The sequence below is a fragment of the Argentina silus genome, assembly GCF_951799395.1.
Source record: "Argentina silus genome assembly, chromosome: 5".
In the NCBI taxonomy this organism is placed as follows: Eukaryota; Metazoa; Chordata; class Actinopteri; order Argentiniformes; family Argentinidae; genus Argentina; species Argentina silus.
Window position 1 is genome coordinate 17,927,807 of NC_139659.1, and position 13,522 is coordinate 17,941,328.

The 13,522-nt window shown below is 45.5% G+C and overlaps 1 protein-coding gene across 2 annotated transcripts; it reads right to left on the reverse strand.

The window, feature by feature from the left end:
• Nucleotides 1–721: 721 nt before the first annotated feature.
• Nucleotides 722–13,232, reverse strand: aebp1a (AE binding protein 1a). Of its 2 annotated transcripts, none has more exons than XM_083669609.1 (21): nucleotides 12,497–13,232; nucleotides 9,576–9,869; nucleotides 9,295–9,333; nucleotides 8,801–8,887; nucleotides 8,645–8,713; nucleotides 8,482–8,541; nucleotides 8,276–8,335; nucleotides 7,526–7,603; nucleotides 6,785–6,894; nucleotides 6,125–6,264; nucleotides 5,951–6,035; nucleotides 5,617–5,761; nucleotides 4,971–5,050; nucleotides 4,361–4,484; nucleotides 4,006–4,202; nucleotides 3,532–3,705; nucleotides 3,178–3,309; nucleotides 2,712–2,970; nucleotides 2,390–2,529; nucleotides 2,145–2,244; nucleotides 722–1,862 (listed from the first exon to the last, which is right to left on the reverse strand). In XM_083669609.1, the coding sequence occupies exons 1-21, from the start codon at nucleotides 12,768–12,770 to the stop codon at nucleotides 1,285–1,287; spliced, it is 3,225 nt and encodes a 1,074-aa protein (XP_083525735.1). In that variant the 5' UTR covers nucleotides 12,771–13,232; the 3' UTR covers nucleotides 722–1,284. The 2 variants fall into 2 exon arrangements, with proteins under 2 accessions (XP_083525735.1, XP_083525734.1); XM_083669608.1 differs by having other exon boundaries at nucleotides 8,645–8,716.
• Nucleotides 13,233–13,522: the final 290 nt, after the last annotated feature.

The following is a 13,522-nucleotide window of genomic DNA, read 5'->3' on the forward strand; positions in this document are numbered from 1 at the left end:
GAACCCGACGTCATAAACGGATGTTATCCATCCCACTAAACTTCCCCGTGTTATGAGTCCCACAATCTAGTGGGAGAAAAAACAATGGTACCTACCCAATCTCTTCAGAATCCTCATCTCTACGCAAAATATCAGTGCCTTCGGAAAGTATTTAGACCCCTTCACTTTTTCCACATTTTGTTGTGTTATAGACTCAAATAAAAATGCAAATCAGAGACCCTATAAAAACAAAGACATTAATTCCAAAATGACATGAACCATTATCCTTGCATTAAGATGGACTCAATCACACACTTGTACGCAAATTATTTTAATTTAATCCATTTTAAATTGAGTCTATAACATGACAAAATGTGGAAAAAGTGAAGGTGTCTGAATACTTTTTGAAGGCACTGTATAACACCTCTCTATGGAGGTAATTTATCATTTCGGGTTTATTTTTAGAATTGCTCTTGTGTGTGAAACTCACAGTCATTATTGATGTTATGTTATTTGTCTAATGTTTATGGAATCATCTAATCAAAATATAATACACATTATTTATGAGCACACTTGTGTGGTTTATCAAGTCTATCTCTCAGTCATGTTTGGTGTTTATATATTATTAAATAAAATGTATACATACCGGTATAGATGTATATTTTTCAATATATACATTGATATATCCTGCTGATGTCTTTAGAGCTATTAGATTTCATGAACAGCATTAGGAAAGAGCACATATAGAAAATTCCTTTAATGAGAAATTACATGAAACCATACACATGTCAGTTTCCATGGAAATCAAGGCAAGGCAATGCATTCATTCTTGTCAAGAAACTGTATTTCAGTTTCAAATAACCTGCTTGCCCTCTCATGTCTGTGACACATTTCAAACATTCTTTCTTGTAAATGGTCCAAGATGTCTCTTGGACAACATTCTCCAATGACTGAGATGTGTTTTTGTTGCTAGCTCTCTGCTCAGCAGAGAGAATGTAGCCAGATCTATACTCCATAAGCATAACAAAAATATTTCAAAATAAATTGAGGCTATCATGAGATAGGCCTATTCTTCTTTTCGTATAAAATGTGTTACAAAAAGGCAGCTAGAATGTTGGGGCCTGTTCACTAAGGGGGAATGTTCCGATAATTACAGAGAGAAATGTAGAGCTGACATTTTTCATTCTACCTGACAGAGAGGCATGTCTGTTTAACACAATACATGATTTTATCTGAACATTCTGTAACATCAACCCCTATGAACAGACCATAGGCAAGAGAGCTGTGAGCGCTGGGTAATTGACTTTAGTAATCATCAATCTTATACTCAAATGCGTAGTCCTGCGTGGGCTCAGACTCAGCGAGACCCTCAGCAGGTGTGGTCTCTGTGGACCAACTCTCCACAGGGAACCATGAGTCATACCAGGACATGGTGTTCTCCACCTCCAGCTTCGGTGTCGTCGTGGGGACTGCAGTTGTGGTGGTGGTGGTTGTAATGACAACAGTCGTTCTGGTGATGTTGGCTCTCATTCTCTGCAGACGCAACCTACGCATGCGCATCAGCCGTAGGCGACGGAGTTTCTGGGAGTTAGCTGTTGCTGTCCCACTGGTATCTGTTTTGGTGACTCCTACACTACCGTCTACACCACCTCTGACATTACTTGTTGTTGTCTTAGTGACCACCCGTATGGGCCTTCTGCCGTTGAGGGCCATGATCTGTTTGATGCGGTCCCAGTTGGATTTGCTCAGAGTGAAGCTGCAGGGGGTGGCCGTAGAGTCATAGCCCACCATGCAGAGCCGAGTCTGGGGAGAGTGGCCGTCAGCACGGGCCGTCACACGGTACTCCCCAGGGTTCAACAGCCGCCAATAATCACCACCAGCAGCTACAGAGAGAAGGGAGAACACAGGAGAGAGAGCATAGAGAGAGAGAGAGAAAGAGAGAGAGAGAGAGAGAGAGAGAGAGAGAGAGAGAGGGTTTGAGCACTTATGGACATAGGGGGACCGAAATCATGAAAGCAGTGGGGCTGACATGTAGCGTATTCTGATCATGTAGGTGGTGTTATATCATCAGTTTGTACATTTTGATGTCTTTTCTATAAACTTCCCTGGCACTGACTGGCTGGTCTCTCGCTGCATTGCTATGCGTGTAAGTGTGTAAGACTTACCAGTTTTGATGTCATGCCTTATGCCATCCACGGATATGGTGGCATTAGCCAGTGGGTTCCCTTCCATGTCTCTCACCAGACCCTTTATCCCACGATGTACCTGGCAGAGGAAACAACTAAGCTCAGATGCCCCCCCAGTAGCATACAAAAGGTATGTCCTTTTCACTTTGTTTTTAGACATACACTGTTTTATCTGTCTTTTTCTGAACTGCTGTAATAGCAGTGTGTGTCCAGTTTATTCTCACCTGCTCTATGAAGGCCAGCAGAGACTCGCGGTTGTTCTCCCACTCCTGGGCCAGTTCACTCTCATGAGGAAACTTGTCACAGCCCAGGAAGATAGACAGCTCAAAGCAGTTGGTGTGCAGGTAACTGAAGTCATTCATACCTGTGGATTTACAAAGTGTTCGAAACAGACGGTTAAAACGCATGAAAAACACATTTTCTCCCCCATCGCCCTTCCTTCACCCTCCCTCCATCTGTGTATCTTTCTCCCTATCCTCCCTCTCTCCCTCTCCCTACTCCCTATCTCTTTTCTCCTCCTCCTCTCCTCGCTCTGTTGACACTCACTGCCCACCACAGGTTTCCAGCTAGCTCTGTTGATGATCCCCTGTCCCCCGGTGATGTCATCAGCGTGGCAGGACCCTCTGTATGTCTCTGTCATGGTGAGGTGGCTGTGAGCGTACGACATCGCCAACCAACGGAACATGGTGTCATCTGCCGTCTCCCTTAGAGATCCCTCGTTCTGTCTCTGGATCCGGGCCCACGTCTCCTCATTCATCTGGTGGCTCTCCTCCGGCCTTCCCTCACGCAGTGACCCCCCAGAGACCTGGAACGATATCCAGAGGGATTTTACAAAAACATAAGTCCAATAAGAAACCAGGAGATACACATGGGGGTGCAACTGCTCAAATCGTTTCAATTCATTCAATGGGAGTTCCATTTGATCCTGAGGGTAGATATGTGGTTCCTGAATAATCTTGATTCATCACATCATTGTCGAATCATTCTTCAAATCATTCAAGTAGAAACCTACTCCCACAGCCTTAGGTGGCCTCTGCATGTCAAATGGGTATGCCACCATCTTCTCCCCCCCCTGCAAATTGGCCCCCAGCACAAATGGGTTCCGCTCCATCCAGTTAATGATGGCTTTGGTTTCGACGGCAACCTACACAGACACAGACACAGACACAGACACAGACACACACACACACACACACACACACACACACACACACACACACACACACACACACACACAGAATAATAATAATGAATGAATAATGATAATAATAATAATAGGAAAAAGAGTCATTCAAATTCACAAAAACATTAAGAAATCAGAACAGAAATCTCCTTCATAATGTCTGGAACTGGAGCAAACACACACCGAGCCACTGAGGAAGTTCTCAGGCATGGGGACGTGGTGATTGGGTATAATGCGGGGGACCCAGCCCCTGTCCTCCGCCCCCCACAGAACACTGTTGAGGTCTGGGAAGTTCTGGAAGATGTCGTACCCCTCCTCAGTCCAGTGGCCCAGGCCCCAGTTCCCCATCTCAGAGCCCTGGTTAGTGGAGAGAAGAGCCTCAGTAACAGCACAGCACCATGGAAGACTGATCGATTAATTGATTGATTGATTTGTTTATCAGGCTGCATTTTATTTAAGTATTAGTATTAGTTATTCCCTCATTTTTGCCTTGTTCATTCCCCTTCACAGATCTGTGCAAATCGGATAGGATGGGTGAAAGCAATATGGCAGGCACCAGGTGATGCTGTTGCTCACACCAACCCAGTCATTTAAGTCAGATCTCTGATGAGGAGTGAGAATGGACAGAGAGGAGGGTGCAACTTTTTGGAACCTCACCATCTCGTAGGCCAGTTCATAGGCATCGGGGTTGAGCGAAGGCACCAGGTGCATTCTCACTCCACCCACCAGGCGGCGCACCCTGGGGTTGTCATCGTTGTACTCCCTACATATGAACTGCATAAGCAGCAGTAGCAACTCACGTCCCAGCACCTCGTTACCATGGAGACCCGCCGTGTAGCGGAATTCCGGCTCGCCTGGCGGGGAAGACATCATTATGTGACAATGGGCTTCCTTACTCGATTCACCTGTCTCACCTGAAGCTAAACTGTCTCACACACACACACACACACACACACACACACACACACACACACGCATCAAGCCTCCTTCACCTGTCTCTTCTATGTCTCACCTGTCTCGTGTTCCCCGGGGTTGTCAGAGATCTCCATGGCATACATCTTCAGACCCTGGAAGCTCTTGCCGATGTTATAGATCCTGGTGATGTTGGGACACTCTTCATTTATAACCTTCATCATCTGGGAGAGAGGGGGGGGGTGGTGGTGGTGTGTGGGGATGGGGGGGGGGGGGTGAGGGAGAGAGGGGGGTGGTGGTGTGTGGGGATGGGGGGTGGGGGTGAGGGAGAGAGAGGGGTGGTGGTGGTGGTGGTGTGTGGGGGTGGGGGTGAGGGAGAGAGGGGGGTGGTGGTGTGTGGGGATGGGGGGTGGGGGTGAGGGAGAGAGGGGGGTGGTGGTGGCGTGTGGGGATGGGGGGTGGGGGGTGAGGGAGAGAGGGGGATGGGGGTGGGGGTGGGGGGTGGGGGGTGAGGGAGAGAGGGCAGATATAGAGAAAGTGGCAGGAGATGGCGGAGGGAGAAACAGAGGTGGTGAAAGGAGATCCGAGCTGCCCTCGTGTAGAACAGACAGTGTGTGGCTGCTGTGGTATTAAACAAGTGGTCCTTTAGTCAGTGGTCTAGTTCTAACGGTCTCAGGCTCTCCTGGCTCTCTCACCTGTCACACACTCACCTGTCTCATCTCCTTGTAGTTGTGGTGTCTGAAGTCCAGGTCGTCTGACGGGTTGACCTCATTCTCACTGTGGAAGCTGCCTGTGGGGATGAGTGTCATGGTGAGGTGATGGAGTTGATCATTGTCGTGGTAACAGAGGTGTTATGGTTATGGGGGTAAGGGTGTTATGGTTAGGGTGGTGTTATGGTTACGGAGGCAATGTTGTTATGGCTATATAGCTGATGCTGTTGTGGTTATAGAGCTAATGGTGTTATGGTTATGGAGGTGATGGTGTTATGGTTATGGAGGTGATGGTGATGGTGTTATGGTTATGGAGGTGTTGGTGTTATGGTTATGGAGGTGTTGGTGTTTTGGTTATGAAGGTGTTATGGTTATGGAGGTGATGGTGATGGTGTTATGGTTATAGATGTGATGGCGTTATGGTCATGGAGGTGTTATGGTTATGGAGGTGATGATGATGGTGATGGTGTTATGGTTATGGAGGTGTTGGTGTTATGGTTATGGAGGTGATGGTGATGGTGTTATGGTTATGGAGGTGTTATGGTTATGGAGGTGTTGGTGTTATGCTTATGGAGGTGTTATGGTTATGGAGGTGATGGTGTTATGGTTCTGACTGTGTTCTGACTGTGGTGAGCGTTGTACTCACTGGCCAGTTGACAAGCCATGACCTCTGCCCTCAGGCACATACTGCCATTCCAGCTCTGAGGCATGATACGGATGTACCGTGCCACCACTGGCCAATCAAACAGCACCATCACTGGAGTGTCCCTGTCCACATTCCCATAGAACAACTGGAGAGCGGAGGGAAGGTGGAGGGATAGAGAGGAGAAATATGAGCCAGTTATTGTACTTCTGATTGTAACTGACATTTGGGGATCATGAACTAATTCTGCTCTCTCTCTCTCTCTCTCTCTCTCTCTCTCTCTCTCTCTCTCTCTCTCTCTCTCTCTCTCTCTCTCTCTCTCTCTCTTTCCACTCACCCACTCAGCATAGCCGTCATGATGCACTGTCCAATCACGACTGTCGTTGCTGAACGCCACGAAGAAAGAAGATACGAAATCCTCACTGAAATACAGAGAAACAAATCTCAAACCGCAGCGATGACCTCTCATCAGTTTACGAAGGTTGTTCTGTTGTGTGACCACAGGGCTTACTGCTTATCTGAGTTCCTTCCCTGGGTGATAACTCCGGTGAACTCCACCTCTCTACGGGCGTCCACCTCAAACCAGTGGTTCTTCTCCTCTGGGTCGGCACACCACGCCCCTCCATACACATCTTCCTCATCATTAGAGCTCTGCAAAGAATGATAGTCTCTCTCTGGTCAAACATGGCAGGGTAGCTTATGCTAAGCTTATGATCTTATGGGAAAATATGCCTTTTTTGGTTTAGTTAACAGATGAGAGAGGCACAGGTGGCATGGGTTGAATACCTGGTTGGTTACGGTATCTAGGATGTTTATTACTGCATGTGCCTGCATGTTGAGCCATACAGCAGCACTAAGATATGACACTGTTCAACTGGTTACCAGCGGTATTCATTTACTACTAAGTATACCTGCATTTTGAGCTTGATAAAACATATTTTCATGCATACAGCAGTAATGAATATACAGTACCAGTCAAAGGTTTGGACACACCTTGCCAAGAGTGTGCAAAGCTGTCATCAAAGCAAAAGGTGGCTACTACATAATTCCATATGTGTTCCTTCATAGTTTTGATGTCTTCGATATTAATCTACAATGTAGAAAACATTGAATGAGAAGGTGTGTCCAAACTTTTGACTGGTACTGTAAGTATCATAAATATAATGGATACCTGCATGTTGAGACGTCCCCTCTGAGCAGAGAAGCCATGGTGGGACTGAGATGAGGACAGCAGCTGGTCATCCTCCACACGGTGGGACTCCAAGCCCAGAGGAGGGCATTCTGGGGGGAAAACATATACAGGGTTTTTAAAGCCTTCTTGTTTTGTAAAGGCTCTTGTGCTGAGAGGGGAGAATGACTTGTTTTTTTGTGTGGTTTATCTTATATTTCTGTGACAGCATTCTTTTTGCTTTTAATGAGGATTTACTGGCAATAAAAGACGTCTCAGATCTGAACTTAAAGACTAAAAAGAACATGTTAGAAGTCTGTTTTCTGGGTTTACAGTAAGAGGCTAGATGGAGAGAAACCCAGTTGTATACAGTCAACAGGCATTTGATCCACATTCTCCAAGTGCCCTGTGACACCAATAGGAAACCATAACCCCAACCCTAATCCTAAACCTAACAGGATATTACTATGTCAGGGATATCTGCATGTCTGGGACATGAGGATGCCTGCTGCAGCTGGATACTATTCTTTCAAAGCAGGCCCTTCCAAAATTCAGCGGAGGAGCTAAACCACTCCCCTCCTAAATCTTTCTGTAAACATCAGACCCAAATGACTTCTTTATTTGTCAGGATGACATTGGAGAGAGATAGAATGTAACTATATCAAAAAAGGTACTAATAAATGTGTATTTCTAACTCCTCATGGAGAGCCAATAGTTTCTCCAGAGCAGCAATGCTTCTCTTACTCTTTGGCTCCATATGAACTGGCATCTGCTTCAGTCTCTCCTCTTCCTCCTCCTCCCACTTCTTCCTCAGTCGTTCAGCTGTGGAACGTGATGGGAAAACAATATGTGACTAAGCATGTTTTCACATGGCCTTGGCTCTCCAGCCCAGCACATTCCATATGTGCTGCTACAGAACAGCGCTGCAATTCCATTTGTTGTCAAATTCCACATCTTTTTTGTATTTGAAACATATGGGTCAGTTTTTCCAAAGAAACTGTACCGACAAGCTGGGCACAGTGGACAACGTATGTTAACTCCTTACATGCGAAATGTTTATTCCTTAAGTATCCATTAAGTCTACACATTATTTTCTCAGGTGAATAAGCTTTTTTTGTTGTTGTGGCTGATCAACATAAAGTAATGCTAAGGAGAAACAGTCAAGCAATGTTTCACTACAATTTCATAAGAGCATACTTATGGCACAGATGTTCTAATTTGAGTTGCAGTAAAGTAGATTTTCTCTCTCTCCAAACAGCAACGCCTGCACAGTCTCATAATGACCCCCCTCCTCACCCAGCCCCGTATCCTAACCCATCCTCCCCCTGTCTCTCTCGTGATATCCACAGGGACCCTCCACATGGCAGCAGCTGTTTTGATAAGGCTTTTTTTTTCTCTGCCCCCAACCACCCAAGTGATCAATCCACATTTAAGGGTGCCTAAAAGGGACATAAAACGGTTTTATCTCTTCTAAAAAGATTAGGGGATTCAGACCCTTTTCCTCCTTCTCCTTGCGAGCCTGCTCTTCCTCCTCCTCCAATTTCTTTGCTGCCACTGTGGAGAGAGACAACAACAGTTAGGGAGGAGCTGAAACAATTGACCAAGACCAAGTATTTGACTACTGATAGCAATTACAATATAGTGTAGATACATGGCTGGATAGATAGATAGGCAAACAGACAGAAAGGCGATGGACTTACAGTCTGCATAATCATATTCTTCATACCAGGGACCTATGAATGGTGTGGTGGTGGTTTCCTCTGAAACAGAAACAGATTGGTCACCACATCTGACGTGTTTACAGTGGAAAACATACACAACAACGTACTGTAAATTCTGTTTACTGTTAACTCCTTATGTTACCTGGTATGTACATGATGACCTCTGTAGTTGTGGTCTGTCTGTTACCAGGGTAAAGACCTGGAATTTCATCTGCTAAAGACAGAAAGGACAGGCGTTTAGACATCCCAAGACTGAGACATTTGATAGAATCACATAGTTTTGTAGCTTGAAACATACGTCTGGCATCCCAGTAGTCTTCGTCATGCTCAGTGAGGGTCTTCTTGCCAGACGTGGAGGGTGTGGGCACTACTGGCTGTTTGTCAACTAAGCCGAAACAAAGAAGACAAACCACCAGGGTCAAAACATTGGCTAACTTGGCTTACATTGCAAATGAATGGAATGATAACATGAACATGAGCCTGTCAGCTGTTTTTTTTAAAGGTCTGACATTAAAAGAACCAGCTCATAGGGAAATAATTAGCTCATAGATTAGCTCATTTCTCATAGTGATTTCATTGTATTATCTCAAGGGCGTCGAAAACCCTGTCCTTTTGGTCCAGCCTTGCACTCACATACTTGATTTAACCAACCAACTTATCATGGTCTCCAATCAACACCATGACATTTGAGTCAAGTGTGCTAAAGCTGAGCTGTAACCAAAGCTTTTACAGCAGTTAGGGTTAGGGTTAGGGTTAGGGTTAGGGTTAGTTTCTGGTCTGTCCTTGTCTTACCCTCCTTCTCAGGCTCCTTTTGGGTCACGGGTGGGATCACTGTGGAGACAAAGCAGCATGTGACTTCACACAGCCAGACAGATGTGAATAGCTAGTTATTCCATGGCCTCTATGCTAGGTCTCACGTGTAGTTACACATGCAAGTATACTGTATTTGATTTCTGTATTTTTCATGGATGGTGTCTGTGTGAGTTTTATTAAGTGTATGTATGATATTGATACCATGTGTGACCCTTGCTAATTTTGTATTGACTGATTAAATCGATTAAGAGAGTACGTACATCTGTCCCAGCCAAGCTCAATCAGCAGTCTCTCCTCTTCCTCCTCCAGTGTGGGGCGTTTGGTCTCTGGTCGCACCGCCTCATTCCTCTCCCCTGGGCTCTTAGGGTCCTTGGGCTTCTTGGTGGGTTTAGGCGCTTTGGGCTTCTTGGTGGGTTTAGGCGCTTTGGGCTTCTTGGTGGGTTTAGGCGCTTTGGGCTTCTTGGTGGGTTTCGGTGGCTTGGGCTTTTTGGTTGGCTTGGGGGCCTTCTGTTTCTTTGCTTTGGCCTCCTTCTCTGCAGCTTTCTTTGCCCTGGCTGAGGAGAGAGTGTGTCAGAGAGAGAGAGAGAGAAAGAGAGTGAGAGAGAGAGTGAGAGAGAGAGAGAGAGAGAGAGAGAGAGAGAGAGAGAGAGAGAGATAAGGGTCAGGGGGGAATAAAGTGCAGATTATAAGCTAGCAGTCTGAGAGAGAAGAGGGTGAAACTACTCTACAGTATAGCCCCTTCGCTCTTTCTTTCTCTCTCTCTCTCTCTCTCTCTCTCTCTCTCTCTCTCTCTCTCTCTCTCTCTCTCTTTCTCTGAACACATTCCTCCCCTCCCACTGTGTCATCCAGTAATGAAGTTGAACCCTGGGTCTAAGGCAGAGGAACTCTGAATGTCAACAGCAGTCCGGCTGTTTCTTTGCTTGGTAACACTCCTTCTTATAAACATATGATTCTTTGGGGGGGGGGGGGAATAATAATAATAATAATAATAATAATAATAATAATAATAATAATAATATGTATGTGTATGACTAGTTGTTCATGATTTAATGTAATGTAATGTAATGTAATGTGATTAACCTAAATGTCATTGTAATTAATGACTTATAGTTACTATAGATAAAAGACTAATAATGCATAGGAGTTTTAGATGGTTTATAAGCCGTTTTAGATGGTTTATAAGCAGTTCATAAGCAGTGAGACCGTTCATGTCCTGTCTTGTTACATTACAGTCCTCAGACTCCCCTGGCAGACATAGGCCTAAAACACACAGAGAGGCACTTGTTTTCTCCCAGTAGACTGGTCCTGGTCCTCAAGATCTGCTTTGGTTCCATGATGAGATCATAAGATTACCTACATCTCTAAATGTCAACATCCTTACACAGCCAGCTAGGCACACGGATCGACATGGTTTTCCACTTGTTACTGCCCACCGGCAGTAAAGTTAAATTACTGCAACCCTTTTAATGTAATGAATCATCACCAGTTTCTACCTCAGTCTAACTCTGTCTTCTCCAGCTTTGCCATTTCCCATCAGGTCAACACATGCAGACGGCACATACCTTCCTATGACACATACTACATTCATACATAGTCAGTTAGCATGCAGTGTATATCAACCATATTGCTTCCAGCTACTCACATCAGTCATAAAGTAAGCGGATGTGGAATGAGGACTATAAAACAGTGTTGGGACAGAGCCTATTTTAAATTGGAGACAGACATTAGAAGTGGTTAGTTGGGACAAGGCCATTGGATTTAGTGAGCTATACTACTAGAATGTATTCACTCCTCATCTATTTTCCTTTATCCTATCCTTTCCTTCATGCATAGGATGGGTCATGTTATGCCTACCAATTCTGTGTTTTCAAATTAATGCAGACATCATGATCTGCAGTACAAGCTAAACAGTCCAACAAAATATCTCATGGGTTTCAGGTTCTGCCAACTCTGCCTTTTTTGTAAGGAAACCTGATTCAACCACCCATGAATGGTTTTGGAAAGAACTACCATGGCTTGTGGTTTTGCTTCTTGCGATGGAAAATGTAATGGCGCACATGGAATATCAGTGCCATTGTTACAACAGGGCTGTCAAACCCCTCTCCTGCCTCCTTGTTTATAGAAAGCTACTTTGGAAATATTTCTTATTCCGTATTTTGCACAACTACTGTATGTTTCAATTCACCAAATGACAGATATACAACTGTTTTAATCAAATTGCTAAATAATGTTTTCACAAATCTGCAGGCTGATCATGGTGGACTAGTGGACTGAATCCAGGTCATAGAAGCAGAGATGAGTTACTTCTGCCAATAAAATGCTGTCAAACCGCTAAGTGTATATTGCTGCAAATCTCCACCTCCAGACTGAATCCATCTAACATTCACCCTCACACCACGCAGACACTCACAACCACATGAGGTGGCACAATTAAAATAAATCTTAAGGCTCAGGAAGACTGTTTATACAGTATGTCTCCGTGCTGCTAAACAAATTGCTCTTTGAGGAGAAGTACTCTACTAGGGAGGGAAGCATTCTGTTCAAAACAGCAGCTGGGAGCATGAGGACAGATAAGTTAACAGTGTGGGTTTCTCAATGTAAACTAAATATTTGTTTGCCTGGCTGACTGATTACAGCTTTCCTGTCTCACTCACACTGCTCTGCAGTGAGTGAAATTAGAGAGTAGAGAGGAGGGATGTCAAGGGAAGGGAAGGAGAGGCGGGAAAGAAGGATATGAATAGGAGGACATTAAGACCCTCTGAACTAGTTATCACCCTATCAGAGAGACAGACAGACAGACAGACAGACAGACACACACACACACACACACACACGCACACGCACACGCACACGCACACGCACACGCACACACACACACACACACACACACACACACACACAAACTTGAGCTCTATTTTTGTGTGTCTGAACAGACTCTGTGTCTCGATATCTTGAGTTTGGATAAAACATGGGTCTGGTCCCACATGTGTTCTAGTGAGGAAGTCCAGCTGTGTGTCTGAAGTTCATTATCTTCTTCCCTAGAGCAGTCTGACGCAGCTGAAAGTTCTACAATGGTTTCTGTTCTTGACAAGGCTAAGCGAAAGAGAGAGAGAGAGAGAGAGAGAGAGAGAGAGAGAGAGAGAGAGAGAGAGATAAAGAGAGAAATGAAGTCATCTCTTACCTGCCTCCACCTCTTCAGGCGATTTCTTCTTGGGTTTGGTCTCCTCTTCTACCTTTACAGCAGGCTCGTCCATCATAGCAACATCCTCCTCCTCCACCCCCTCCTCCTTTTCCCCCTCTCTCCCATGCCCTACTAATCCTCTGGCCGCTCTCACCTGAGACTGGCCTGTCAAGTGTTTGCCCTCCTCAGTGTCATGTGTCCCCACACTATCAGCAGAGACCAGCACCCAACACAGGGCCAGACAGACCCAGAGAACCAACACAGACCCCTTCATCTCCACCTCCACTACCCAGTAAGATCAGTCTAGGACCAAACTAGGAAAACAGACACAGAGGACCAAATGCCAAAACTCCTGTTGTAGTGTCACCAGGCCAAGCCCACCCACAATCTCCCACACAGGTAGTGGGAAGTCACAGATGACCTGCACGTGTAGAGATCCAACAGTCGGCGGGTAGATGTCTCTGTCAGATGTCTCTGTAGATGTCTTAGTCTTGAGGAGTCTTGAAGAGGTGTGTTCTGGTTGGTTTAGTTCCAGTAGCCGTGAACAGAGTAGACAGCTTCGCTTTGTAGAAATGTAGAGAGCTTTGTTCTGTTTGGTGGTGTGTCAGAGAGGGGAGAGGAGGAGAGAGCTGTGGGCCTGAAGGTTTTAAAGCTGCCTCCTGGCAGAGGTGGAGGAAAGGAAACGCAGCTGTCTTGAGTCTCAGCAGCAGTAGAGCACACCTCCCAGCTTTGCTCCTGTCCGTCCCCCTCCCTCACTCACACACTCCCTCGTTCACAGATACACTCCTCTGCAGGCATTTCTACCTTATTCCCCCCCCTCTTTCTGCATTCAGGGGGAGGAGCACTCACACGTCACATTCCAAGGTCGGAGAGAGAGAGAGAGAGAGAGAGAGAGAGAGAGAGAGAGAGAGAGAGAAAAAACTGAGAGAAAGAAAAAAGAATAGGAGAGAAGAGTAGTAATGGAACGTAACAAGAGTTGTTGTAGTTCGTGTAGATGTTATTATAGTAAAGCTGTTTTGATACCTC

Excerpts from the sequence above, each read along its gene's own strand:
- aebp1a (XM_083669608.1), bottom strand. The coding sequence starts at position 12,770 with ATGAAGGGGTCTGTGTTGGTTCTCTGGGTCTGTCTGGCCCTGTGTTGG. Across the intron at positions 5,762-5,950 it reads ATGACGGCTATGCTGAGTGG|TTGTTCTATGGGAATGTGGA; the intron begins GTGAGTGGAAAG and ends TCCGCTCTCCAG. Across the intron at positions 3,310-3,531 it reads AGAACTTCCTCAGTGGCTCG|GTTGCCGTCGAAACCAAAGC; the intron begins GTGTGTGTTTGC and ends GTGTCTGTGTAG.